Raw genomic sequence first — 14,469 nt, 5'->3', positions numbered from 1 at the left:
CTGAAGGGTTTCCACAACATCGATGAGGTCACCAAGCTGGTGGGCTACTTCAAGAGCGAGAAATCCCCCCGTAAGTGCAACCACAACGTCATAACCATGAGAACAACTAGACATGCTATTGAGCATATTCACATGGTGGTCATTTTGTTGTTTCACTACCTTTGAGGTGGGGAACAAACCTGGAGAGTAATACAAGAGCAAAACACAGCCACCGTGTAGATACAGTATGGCCAATTGTGTTGTTATCAAATAATGATACTTCCACAGCTGCAGGTAGAAATTATATGAAGCACAGAGATGTATAACTCTTTATCTCTGTGGTTTATTAACCACCTTACCAGCGCCATTCCCATCGGGCACGATTACTATAAAGATAACTAACTACCGGTATATTGTTCACCATTATATCTATTTTTTTATAGTCAGGGTGAACACTGCCATCCACTTAACTTAGAAATATTTTTTTAAAACCATACTTTTATAGTTATTATTATAGTTATTAGTGCTCAGTGTGGCCCTTCATAAGTCCGGTATCCATATAGCCTGTCATTATAGGCAACCTTTTTCAAATACTTTCAAAACATTTCAAAGAATGGTGAGAGCTAATGGGACTGTAGTTGGGGATATTTGGCACTCGCCCCCCGATTGTCGGTCAGAGCTAATACACAGGACCACCGTAGTGTAGTTGACTTTGACTTAATAGTCTTCTGACTCCTATAGTGATAGTATGGTCTGAAATGCAAAACCAACACAAACACACATGTCCACTATTATAAAACATAAACACTGTACAAAACTGAATCAAATTAACATACAGTACTACAAAAAAAATCACACAAAACTAAGCAACCCCCCCCCCCCCCCCAAAAAAAAAACAAACAAAACAAAAACTATTTTAATTATGTTTTGTATGACAAAGTAGTGTATGTGGCCTAAGTGGTTAAAGGGTTTCCATATGCATTGTCATGGCTTTTAACTTTTTATATTTTCATTGTTCTCCTACATCCAGACTTCATTGAGTACGATGATGCCGCTGAGGAGTTCCATCCCTTCATCAAGTTCTACGCCACCTTCGACCCTAAGGTATGGACATCCAGTCAGCAATTAATTATTTTTGGATGGAGCCCTAATAGAGGAAGTTATGCGAGAACGCCTACTGAGTGGCAAAAAAATAATAATAAAATACTTTCATGACCTTGACAGCCCATACATCCAGTCAGAAAAGTCCTATTGCATTAAACGATGTTAAATAACATTAAACTAAAAAGTGAGTGGCAAACTCACTTTGCCACATACTTTGCTACTCAATTTTCCACTCAATTTGCCATTCACTTCATGCATGTGCCTACCCTCTATAAGAGGTAATAACCAAACATATAATATGCGGTGAATACTTTTCACTTCCTACACATTGAGTTTTTCATTGCCACCGCATTCAAATCTCACTTTCTTCTCATTTCAGGTTGCCAAGAAGCTGAAGCTGAAGATGAATGAAGTTGACTTCTACGAGCCTTTCATGGAGGAGCCCGTTACCATTCCAGGAAAGCCCTACACTGAGGCTGAACTTGTAGACTACATTGAGGAGCACGACAGGTGAGACATTGAGGAGACTCCAAAGTAATTTTGATAAGATTTTTTTGTTATTTAGTTTTGTTTTTTGTTTGTTTTCATCATTATTATTATATCTTTATATATTTTTTTAATATCCAGGCCAACCCTGAGAAAACTTGAGCCTTACAGCATGTACGAGATCTGGGTAAGCTGTTTAAAAAACCTCTAAGATTCCCCTTAGCTTTAATTGTTGCGCACAGAATTAAGCATAACCTGAAAGTCAATCTGTGGAGGAAATAATGGACACCCCTGTCTCACTCCCCACTCTGATTTTCTTAGGAGGATGACATTGATGGAGAGCACATCGTTGCCTTTGCTGAGGAGGATGACCCAGGTAATAAATAAATGAATACAAATTATGAATTTTAAGAATATTGAATTATAGGTATTTAAAAAAAAAAGATTGGTATTACGTTGCATTAGCAAAATACACAACCTTTGAACTTTACACTCAGATGGTTTTGAGTTCCTGGAAATCTTGAAGGAGGTGGCCCGTGAGAACACCGATAACCCCAACCTCAGCATCATCTGGATCGACCCTGACAAGTTCCCCCTGGTATGAGCACCATAACTACTGATCATATCAATTCCTATGGGAATTTGTGTCCACGTAGCTTGGTCAGTTGAGTGCAGATTAATGGAAGTTTATGGTTGGTGTAGTGATCCACCTCAGCAATCCATCTCCCAAGGATCTATGAATGTGACATCAGCTACAGCATATGTTTTGTTGTTGTTGTTGTATTTTTTATTTGTTACGGCCCGGTGTGTAACGACCTTAAAGGACAACTTTGTTTTTTTACAACAAGGGTTCATATTTTAGATTGTAATTAGAGAAAAGAAAAAGTAAGTGTTAAAATGTTTTCATTTGCTTCGTTCTATTGTTTTATCGTGTTTACCATGCTAAAATGGGGGGCATGCGTACGCATGGGGGCATGCATACAAGTGTCTTTTTAGACACAATAAGCCAGCAGTTTCTTTATTGCTACTTACAGTAACACTTCTAGCCCCCATAAGTCACATCCAACCATGAAAGGTTGCCTTCTATCTTGGCAATGGGCTTATTGTGTCTAAAAAGACATATTTAGCCACTTGTACGCATGACCCATCCACTGAAATAAGAATCTCTAAAACAATAGAAAGAAGTAAATTAAATCAATTTAACACTCATCTTTTATATTCTTTAATTACAATCTAAAATATGAACCCTTGTTGTAAAAAACTAAAGTTGTCCTTTAAGGGGGATAGACGTCCTTGTTGGTTGATACCGATACCACTTCAACCTACTCATACCATACTCACGTATATTGATTATGTTGTACATAAGCATTCAGTTTGAAAGTGTCCATTGATCAACTGCATGCATTATCTAAGCTGTCCTCTTATTGCTGTATCGCTCTCTCTGTCCCTCTTTGCCACTTTCAGCTGGTGCCCTATTGGGAGAAGACTTTCCGCATTGACCTCTCCTCCCCTCAGATTGGCGTGGTTGACGTTGAGGATGTAAGTCTGGTTTCTTCTCAGTCCAAGCATTGCCTCGCGGCTCACAATGTACCGCATGTATTTTAGCATAGCCCAATTCATAGCTTGCATAGATGTGAAGTAATTGACTACCTTTTAGGACAGAAAAGCATCCTAGATAGAGGTCTCCCAGTCTTATAAGACTTTCTTTGATTGAGTCTTGCGGTCAAGAAGCACAGTCCATCTACGTAGGTCCCCTTGAACCCTATTCTGAGGGGGAACGTTCGCCAAAAATAGCAAATCTACACGGTCAGAACGCATCGAATTGCAACGCCGTGTGAGCTTGATTTTCTTGAGATTTGGTGTAGTGGAAAAGAGTATACCAAGTACAGTTGCAACTCAGGTCAATTTTACAAGTCTAGAGTTTCCCCCAAACAGTGGATTGGGACCCATTAGTGGGCCATGGACCAATTTTTATGGGTCCCTTTATTTTTGTTTCCCAAAAAAGCTAAAATTGTAGTGAATTAAAAACACAATTCAATGATTTTTTGCAATAATTTCATGAAGAAATCAAAAACAAATCTAAGAAATTAGAAAATAAATGTTTAAGAAGTAGCCTAGTGAAAATAGCCAATCTACAAGCTCACAATGCGGTGCAAAGCATCGTGTTGTGAGCTTGTAGATCTGCTAGTTTCACTAGTTTGGGTCCTGTGCAAACGGTAACATGTCATTAGGTCGAACACCCTTTGGATCGACCACCAAACTCTAACGCAAACCCCAATCCTAACCTCAGTAAAAATGCCTAACCCTAACCCTCAGTAACCGTGATGCGGGTGATTATCCAACCTGCCGGCGCTCGCGAGTGATTATCTAACCTGCCGACGCGGTTCGACCCAACAGGAGTTCGACCTATGGGGCAGTCCCCGTGCAAACATCTAATATCTCTTTTGGGAATCACTGGTCTAGAGTCTAGAGGTTGAACTACATTTGATGATTGAACTCAAGGTGTCATGGCATTCTCTATTCTTCCCTTGCAGGCCGACAGCGTGTGGATGGAAATGGATGACGACGATGACATGCCCACTGCAGACGAGCTGGAGCAGTGGATCGAAGACGTGCTGTCCGGGAAGATTGACCCAGATGATGACGATGAAGATAACGATGATGATGACGATGATGATGATGATGACGAGGATGACGATGATGATGACGATGATGATGATGATGATGATGATGATGATGACGATGATGATGATGATGATGACGATGATGATGATGATGACGATGATGATGACGACGATGATGATGACGACGATGAATAAATTGTTCACTACCATCTTTGGGTTTACTTTCCTTTCGCCAATGACGGCGCAAAACAAATCAAGTGCAGCAACAACAATCTTCAGTTTTCTAATATCCTGCCACAAAAGCCTGGCCCTGTCTCTTCCTGTTTGCTTCCTGTATTGTTTCCTCAAAAGTTTTTTTTGACGGACAAAACTCACAGCCCAAAAGGAAAGCAAAAAGAAAAATATTTTTTTAAGGATGTAGATGGTTTCAGGTTCACAAATAACACCACGCTGTCCTTTTTGCGAACATCCGGCTTGTAACAGTCGCCCTGAGATCCGGGAAATAGCTAATAACGATCTTCTAAAGCTAGCCTATATGAAACGTCCATAAGATATTTTATCCATTATCACAAGCTCAGATTGTTTTCAGTCAGCTTTGAGCCTACGACTGTTGAAACTGCCTGAAAGGTTTCAGAAAAGCGGGGGGGAAAAGCAGACAAAAAAGGGCTGTCGTACATGTGTCACACGTCATTTGTTAAGTGTTTTTTTCTCTCCTAATCATGGGGTGAATGTGAACAGGTAGGCTAACGGAGATACTGTACGCTCCCTGTTATGTTGTTGACCTGTGTCTCAAAGATCAGCCCTTACAGTACATGTATCCCATTACACTGTTTTAACATCATATTTTCTACTGGACGAACAGAAAATAAATCTTTGTTGTATTATTTTGTAAAAAAATAATTAAACTTAAGCTCACTGGTAAGTCTTAAGATTATGAGATTAATGTACAATTAAATTATTAAGATCCTGGAACAGACAAACCAAAGAGAAAGAAATGATCGTATGATATATATTTGGGATTAATGAGGAAAAAAGAAATACAAATTTTAAACCATTTGGTGTGGCTTCTCATTTACCTGTCAATGTGCTTGTCGTCATTTCTTTATCAGAGTGATTATACAGATATAATAGGTATCAAACTCAAGAAAACCCCTCAATAAGTAAGTGAAATTAGTGCATGTGTTAGTATTATAATGATGAGCATTCTATCGATTTTGGATGAAGATAACAAGATGAAAACATGTATGAAAGAGGAAAGAAGAGCAGGAGGTTATGGCAAACAAACATTTCAACTGGCAAATGTTTCAATAACAGTAAAGTCAAGTGACATCTGCATTCGATCAGGGGAGAGACATCATTAAATAGGGTAAAATGGCCGGGTTTCCCAAAGCGATTTTAGCCCATCGTAGCTCACGCATGGTCGTAGAGACCAAGCCCTGATCGTCATGTTTCCATGTTTGCATGGGTTCGTGCAGAGCGACTTATTTAGCTACCTACAACAACATTCAGATTTCACAAACAAAGTGCTTAAAGTGATCACTGACTAATACGACAAATATGCCTTAATACATTATAATTGTCCTCTATAACTACAATGTAAAATTAAAAACACCTTCAATATTTTATTTCTTCAAGAAATAGCTAATCTTTCACTCAATAGGGGAAATGCATGTTGCAAGTTGATGATGTCATAAATGTCATGTGTGTTCTATCTCTATGGAATTTATGGAATAATGCATGTGCAAAAAACACATTTGAAATATTGAGTTGATGCTCATGTTAACCATATGAAGTACGGTATTAAGTTTGTTTTTATTTGCACATGCATGCCATAAATTCCATAGGGATAGATCACACATGACATTTATGACATCATCAACTTGCGACGGGCATTTCCCCTGTTGAGTGAAAGATTAGCTATTTCTAGAAGAATAAAAGAAGAATAAAGAATAAAATAATTGCGGTGTTTTTAATTTTACATTGTAGTTATAGATGACAATTATAAATTATTAAGGCATATTTGTCGTATTAGTCAGGGATCACTTTAATAAAGTCTCACACCTGTCTAAATATGGTACAGCTTTCTATAATTACCCATATCCTCTGTGTTCTTTAATAAGAAGCCTTTTTATCCGATCACTGTCTGTTTATCTCAGTGGGGTTGGTGCGCATGGGAAAACAGAAAGCGATCGGACAAAATACAGGTAATTATAGAATGCCGTACCGTATTAAGACAGGAGTGAGACTTTATTAAAAACTTCTGAATGTTATAGTTGTAGGGGGCTAATTACAGTTGTTCAAGATTGTTAACACAAGTTTCTCAATAAACATAACGGCTTTCTCAAAACTGCACACACAAAATTGAAAACCTCACACACAAAATGTTAAACCTCACACTCCTTTCCTAAGATTCCCAGTTTGCCATCAAATCACTTAACTGTGTTCACAAAATGGAACTCATGTTGTATTTGGTACACGCAGCCATATTTTCAAATGACACATACCATTCATTCAGTACACACAACTAAGCATATGCTGCACACTACCTAGCATTTACAGCACATTGAAGTGCAAAATTGAAAACACCATTGAATTGGAACACACAATATGAATGACATTGACTCTGGAGAATGAGCTATTTCTCCTGCTGTAAAATGACTCAGTATAGGCCTACTTTTTATAGTCAAACATAAAACAGCACACAAATATGCATCCAAAAAGTTGTATTTAGGTACATGATTTACAGTAGATTTAGGCCATTTAAAAAGAAAAAGAAAAAAAAAAGAAAGACAAAAAATCTTGGTCAGTACTTGGTCTAATACTGACCCATACTGTCACCAATATACTATCCTGGTGACAATATCCTGGTATTTGCATCTTTGTATTTCAAATATTGTTTTGTATTTTTGCCCATCTCTGCCTCCAGTTCCTGTCTCAATGTTCTGTTGTGCAACAACTGAATATTGTGTGTAGTGTTTAGACAACACGGTGATGTGCAAATTGACATCAGACTTGAATGTGTAGAGTTTTGAATAGTTGTGTGTTGTAGGTTGATACTTTGAGATTTTCCATGAGAAGTGTGTGCAACAACCGAACATTGTGTGTAGTGTATAGAAATAGACAATAAGGTGATGTGTAATTGACATCAGAGTGGAAAGAAGGAAAATCCGAGTCTAATGCAGAAAAGGGAGTGTGAAGTAGTGCCAAATCGGGTAAAGCTATAGGTAGATGAAGTTAAGGTTGTGAAAATTGTGCAGAATTTTTGATTTTTGTGTTAACAATCGTGAAAAACTGTAAGTCGCTCTTCCCGAACCCATGTAAACACATGAATTTTTATTTACATAAAAATGACGGTTCACTCACTACTGTGATTGCACTAACAACAAGGCTTTCAGGAGAGACTATCATGGACATTTTTTGAATGACTTAGCATTTTCTTCTTGGTTATAATTCTACTATAACAATCAACAGACAAGCGTTCTATGTTTTTAACAATGTCATTCCTGTGGTTTGTGGAGTGGCTGGTTGTATTTTGACATTACTAGCCATTTGGAGTTGGAAAAAAGGTAAACCCCCATATTCGATAACAGTTGCTTCAATAACGTAATATACTGTAATACAAAAAATAAATAAATAATGATGGCTTATTAAAAAAAGAAGCCAAACATTGCATTCTAGACACAGGCAGCACCACGACCAGTGGCGGACGGACGGACGGACGGACGGACGGACGGACGGACGGACGGACGGAGGAACCACACACACACACACACACACACACACACACACACACACACACACACACACACACACACACACACACACACACAAATAATATACATGTTAAACGCACTGAAAGTAGCCTATAGTAATTTTACTTTGTTATTTTTTAAAGGCTAGCATGAACATACTGTAAATCACTTTTTGGTCATTTTATTGTCTACTCTGGCTTTTGGGAGCACCCGGAACAGTTTACGTTTCTTGATTCAGTATTTAGATATTTGATATATATTTTTATTGTATTATTAAGGCCCGAGCACTGCATAGTGCAAAGCCCTATTGTAATCGTAAAGTTTAGTTTTTGAGGCACCAAACGTACTCCAAAAGTTACACAAAACAGGAAGTCAGAGAATTTTACCACTTTGTGGCGTTTTGCTACATTTTTGGAATTTTTTTGGCGGTTTTCACACGCACTTTAATGAACTCCTCCTAGGGGATTAATCGGATCAACCTCAAATTCCCTTACACAAGACACCTTGACGATGAGTTTTCGTTAAACGCTGTGACCGTGGTGAAGCGGTGGTGGAGGCTGGGACCCTTGTAAAATGGCGATTACAGTGTGTATGTTGGCACGGCCATGCACAAAAACAACACTCTGGTGTCTCAGGATGAGCACGTAGCCATGTACCGGTATGTAGATGACTGGGGCTGCTGTGCGCAAGCTCTGCACTACAGGCAGCCTGCGAACCACAAGAAGAGTGTGTTGGTTCCAGCACAATCGATGGGGTTTGCTGATGCAACTCTAGACTCTGTGACGCTTACGACTCGCCTTTGCCGGGACAGAGTGGAGTTGTTTATAGCGTCCGCGAAACTGCTCAAACGAGGAACTACACTCCCGCTTTGAACATGCGCCCATTATGCCGTGTTGTAATAACCACATAGGTGTGTCAACTCTGAAATGGTGGACGAACTAAGATGTTTCTGTCAGCCAGATTCCAGCCTCACGAAGGTCCAAATTCAACTCAAGGTATAGGCTGTCCCCTATACCTTGAGTTGAATTTGGATGCTCAGGGTCTCTTTGAGTGAATCATCACTATGATGCAGGGCACGAGAGCCCCATCCACTAGACTACAATCTGATACACGGTGGCAAGCCTTTAGAGAGTGGGGCGCACCAGAGCATATTGTCCCTTTTATGGCTCCTGCAGCAGAAGTCCCTGACTTCTTACAGGAGCTGGTGGACGATATGGTCTGTCTTTTTCCACAATCAAGGCTCAAGGCTGCCAGGACAGTGTGACACATGGGTGTGGACAGCAATCGGTGAGCTCTGAAGTCAGTAAGCCTGAAGCATCTGTCTCTCAAGACGGCTCTGCTGGTGGCTGTGACGACAGCTAAGCGCATCAGTGACATTCATGCTCTCTCTGTGAGCCAAGAATGTGCGCGCCTTGGGGAGGCAAGAGTGGCTCTGAAACCGAATCCCACATTCGGGCCCAAAAACCTTCTCTCCTTCGGTGGAACTCTTAATGTTTCATCTGGCCCCTTTTGCCTCTGAAGAAAAAAGGAGGCATTGCCTGTGTTCGGTCCGAGCCCTCAGGGCATACGTGGACAGGACCCGAGCCAACGAGACAGTCTGATCGGATGTTTGTCTCATGGGACCCTAAATCCAGGGGGAAACCTATCACCAGAGTGCAGGAGGGGGTGCCGGGCTCCCCCCCCCCGGCCGATAGGGGAAGTCATGGCTCCTTTTGCTCCGTGTATCAGGCGCCTATGCACCAGATCAGCATCCTGGAAGTTATGTAGGTTAACCTCGATCCAGGATGTTTGTTAAGCATTGAACTGGTCATGTCAATGACCTTCATCAGGTCATCTACAGGCTGGACATGGCAGCTACTTCCCTAGCGCACATGGCCCTCGAGGCGGTCCTTGAGACTGAGGAGGACAGAGGATCCCAGTAATGATTTACTGCCCTTCTGTGGCACACTTCCTGCAGGCTTGTCCTATGACTTAGCACACTACGGGGGGTTTATGCTTCCCTTCTAGCAAAAGTGTTAAAATAACTATAGGTAGATAAAATAATAGATTATTTAACACCGGCGGGAAGGCTTGCCTGGAGTCCCTTCTTGTAACCTATAGTTTGTTTTACACCAAAGATAAACCTCAACCAGAAAATGTATCCCCCCCCCCCACACACACACACACACACACATTAGCCTAATGTGATAGGGTGAAAGAGGGTATTATATATTTTTTCATTTTTATTTCTAATTTCTTAAATACGTTTTGTTGTATTCCATTATTGTATTCCATTATTCCTATTACTTTTGAATACACATCGTATTTTTGTTGTTTGTATTTTGTTATTAACTGTATTAATATTCCTCCTTCCCCTAACCATGTGTATTTTTTATGAATGACCCCTTTTGATAAGCCTTGAGTCGTGTCTCCTGGGTTAAATCCCATTTTGCTTTCTCAACCTGTTATTACTCGAACCTGTGAATTGCCTTGTATAGTTAAAGCTGTAAACGGCTTTGTTGGTTTAAATCCAACTGGCGTAGTCGGTCTACATGTTTATTCCATTGGGTTACAATAATAACACGCTTCACACATAATTGGTATATTCATATTATTCATTTGCGTAACCTGGAAGTAACTATTGAGTTTTGATGTGCACCAAATACTGGACGTTAAAGTAAGACTTGGCCCCCTTACACTAAGACACGCACTCACACTTGCACCCACACATGCACGCCTACAGTACTGTACAGTATATACGCCCTCTGGAGATTTTTCATCCTGGTTAATATTTCACCTCGGACAACCGTACATGTCTTTCTTTGGTTGCACAGCTCTTTCAGGAGAGACCAGCAGATACCATGCCTGTTCCTGCTGTTTTTGCCATTGCTATTGGTGGTGTTTGTTTTGCTGTTGGTGTTGTATTGACTACGGGTGAGTGTGTTTCATGTCACAAAAATGGTAAACTACTCTACTTATAGTATTGTAACGAGGGAACAACTGACAGCCTATTACCTGTCCCTGTATTACAACAGCCTATTGTATGGGGGGTTACTCAGAGTAATGCGTCCTCATTGGCTCTCAGGTAGAGCGGGCTGTATTGTGTGTGTTCTCCCTCCATGAGTGCAGTTGTGTTCCGGATTCCAAAAGGTAAAGACGTCTGAGTGTATCTCCGCTTTTACCAGGGAATTACGGACGGACTCACCGACCACCAGAGACTTTATTAGAGCCAGTGAGAGTTCAAGATCATACCTGTATGTCGTTGCTGCCTGTTGAACTGTAATCCTGACGTTGTTGCAAGTAAAAAGAGTTCTTCACTTCCTTGTTGTGGCATCCTTCTACCCACGTGCCTCCATCATAACACCACAGAAAAGTGAGTCCACTAAGCCCACAACAAATGGTGTCAGAAGTGGGATATCTACTGCTTTTAAAAAGACATTGATAACACGACCTGTCGCCGCGCCGAAGCCTGCAGCACCGTGCTGTGCAACATAGACTGTGTGCTAACAGCTGACGACGTCACGGTGCATTCACCGGCCGGCTTCCAGGGTCACGTGACCGCTGTCCACTTTGGGTCACGTGATTGCTGACCACTGCTGTCTATTGACTAATAACTACTGTATCAGCGTCAATCTCCGCCTGAACGCCGAGCGCCGATCTCCGCCTGGGCAAAGTTAAAGGAGTACTAAAAAAATAAAAAAAATAAAAAAAATAAAAAAAAATAAAAGAGAGAAGATGGAAAATGATACACCAGGTGCTACTGCGAGCCCAACGTTGCTTGGAATATTACAGCAAATGCAGCAGATGCAACAGCAAATGCGGCAAATGCAGCTGCAGAAGCAACAGCAGAGCCAGCTAATCCTGCAACATCTGCAGAGGCTGGGAGGGGCACCAGCAGCACAGCCACATAACCTAGGCCAGGGAGATATTGCTCAAGGCATTGGGGCAACAGCCTCATTTACTCTCCTTCGTTCAACTACTTCCCACCCAACTGATTCTCACAGCATGGTCACCATCGACAGATATGAGGCATCAAACTTGACAGTTGAGGAAAACCCAGACTTCGCTCCAGAGCTAGAAGTCATTCACCGGCGCTCCCTCGGCTCGGGCCCTGCTGGACAGTGGAGTGTGGAGTACACCAGCCCGGGACAGGATGTCCGCCGGCTCCAAGGAAGGGGTGGGTCGGTGCACCCTAACACAGCCGCAGCTGCCAGTCAGAACCCACACACCAACCAAGTCAACCAGCGGGTTGCCTATGAAGTGATGACAGCCTCACCGGCAGCCCTGCCACTGCAGCAGGAGTTCCATGCGATGCAAGGTGAACTGAGGCAACTGAAGGATGAGGAAGCACAAATGGCTGGCGAAATCAAACAACTCAGAGAGCAAGTGGGTCAGCTGCAACTCACCAGTACACCCAGGGCCGGAATGCACCTTGCTGCCAACGGAGGCCTCTCAAACCGTGCCTCACGGGAACAGCAGCGTGGGGGGTCCCCCGCACGGCTGCCAAGCTTTCCAAGTACAACAGGCCGATTCTGTTCCCCGAGCCCATCTACCCGCCAGAATTCTACCTGCTATAACTGTGGAGAGTTTGGCCACTACAAAGAGAGACTGTTTGCGGTCCCCCAGCCCCAACAGGCCGGAAAACTAGAACTGGTCAGGTCCAATGGCCCGGGCCTGACCAACAATGTAAGCGGCCATTTTATGCCTTCTCAGGAAGAAGACTTAACTACCAAAGAAGACCAAACTACAGAAGAAGACCAAACTACCGAAGAAGATCAAACTACCGAAGAAGACCAAACTACCGAAGAAGATCAAACTACCGAAGAAGACCAAACTACCTCGCCACCAGTCATTACCATAGGCAGAGCTGAAATGGAAGGTTCCGGCCTGCTGGCTCCTGTCCAAGTAAATAAACTGCCTGTGGGCTGCAAGGTCCGAGACTGGCCTGTGTATGTGGCACCTATAAGCAGCAAGATGTTCATTGAATGTGGGCCGGTGCCCGGCTACATAGCTGGGAGGTCGGTAGGAAGTTATGCGGTCTCCAGAGTGTTTCTACTCGGCCTGCGTCCACCAGAGACTCTATGGAGCCCGCGCCCGAAGAAACCTCCTGACCCCTCCCTCTCTACTCAGCCTGCATCCTCCGGCGACAAGTCTCCACCTGCATCCTCCTGCGACCCGTCTCAGCCTGCATCCTCCTGCGACCCGTCTCAGCCTGCATCCTCCTGCGACCCGTCTCAGCCTGCATCCTCCTGCGACTCGTCTCAGCCTGCATCCTCCTGCGACCCGTCTCAGCCTGCATCCTCCTGCGACTCGTCTCAGCCGGCATCCTCCACTGACTCGAGCTCCGGGTCAGAGATTACCGGGTTTGTTCCAACGACCAAAAGTGGTAGAGCAGTGAAAAGACCTGCCCGCTATGGTTAACTGAATGTGTTTTTGAGTTTCACAGAAGAAATTGTTGAAATGTTTAAGATTTTGAATTTGAGTGAATTGATTGCCTTTGTAACAGTATTGCATAGCTGTATTGTGTTCTGTTTAGTACTGATTATTATGCATGTGCTTGTTAACTATTCAGAAGATGCTGAAGGGACTCAGCAGTCTAGAGGGGGGGTAGTGTAACGAGGGAACAACTGACAGCCTATTACCTGTCCCTGTATTACAACAGCCTATTGTATGGGGGGTTACTCAGAGTAATGCGTCCTCATTGGCTCTCAGGTAGAGCGGGCTGTATTGTGTGTGTTCTCCCTCCATGAGTGCAGTTGTGTTCCGGATTCCAAAAGGTAAAGACGTCTGAGTGTATCTCCGCTTTTACCAGGGAATTACGGACGGACTCACCGACCACCAGAGACTTTATTAGAGCCAGTGAGAGTTCAAGATCATACCTGTATGTCGTTGCTGCCTGTTGAACTGTAATCCTGACGTTGTTGCAAGTAAAAAGAGTTCTTCACTTCCTTGTTGTGGCATCCTTCTACCCACGTGCCTCCATCATAACACCACAGAAAAGTGAGTCCACTAAGCCCACAACAGTATTATTCTTGTAACGTTTCCATATAGAACAAACAGCTTTTCCATATTACCAGGTTCCAGAGAAAAAAGGTAAGACAGATGTGTGTTATTATTTTTTAAATACCTTCTAAAATAAAATAACATAAAAACTAGCTGTACAGAGCGTTCGAAAGTGCAATTCCACGTGCTGGCTAGATGTTGTCATTGATGCATTTAAAGGTAGTGTAAGTGATTTTCTTTGGTTAAATAGCTCTATATTCTGATAGAACCCATTGCTAAAGAGTGTGTGTTCAGTAAAAGTAACTACAGTCTCTCCAGCTCTTCATTAGACATAAAAGGCATTTTCAGATAAGGATACCAATTTTATCCAATCAGGATAGAGAATTTAGCAGGATACAGATTAAACAAGTGAAACTGGAAGTGATGAAAAATGTGAACGGGAACACTATAAAAATAAAGCTGATAAATGGGTACTCTCTCCCGATTCGCTGAAATGTTGTCACCTACCTGAAAATGTATAGGGCCTACTAATATATATTAGA

General features: G+C 42.2%; 1 protein-coding gene across 1 annotated transcript in view; it reads left to right on the top strand.

Annotated features, from left to right (window-relative positions):
* The window catches only part of casq1b (calsequestrin 1b), a gene marked incomplete at both ends in the record, with an annotated part of 151,392 nt that overhangs the window by 63,172 nt on the left and 73,751 nt on the right, over positions 1–14,469 (top strand). The window contains 8 exons of the mRNA XM_080741822.1: positions 1–70; positions 1,010–1,083; positions 1,463–1,593; positions 1,711–1,756; positions 1,891–1,945; positions 2,067–2,167; positions 3,034–3,108; positions 4,104–4,384. The exon at positions 1–70 is cut by the window's left edge and continues 42 nt beyond it. Coding sequence (XP_080597948.1) covers positions 1–70; positions 1,010–1,083; positions 1,463–1,593; positions 1,711–1,756; positions 1,891–1,945; positions 2,067–2,167; positions 3,034–3,108; positions 4,104–4,384 — 833 coding nt within the window. The remainder of the gene's footprint in view (positions 71–1,009; positions 1,084–1,462; positions 1,594–1,710; positions 1,757–1,890; positions 1,946–2,066; positions 2,168–3,033; positions 3,109–4,103; positions 4,385–14,469) is intronic.

The sequence above is a fragment of the Nannobrachium achirus genome (assembly GCF_963921795.1).
Source record: "Nannobrachium achirus genome assembly, chromosome: 14".
Taxonomy (NCBI): Eukaryota; Metazoa; Chordata; class Actinopteri; order Myctophiformes; family Myctophidae; genus Nannobrachium; species Nannobrachium achirus.
This window is presented reverse-complemented; position numbering and strand designations above follow the sequence as displayed.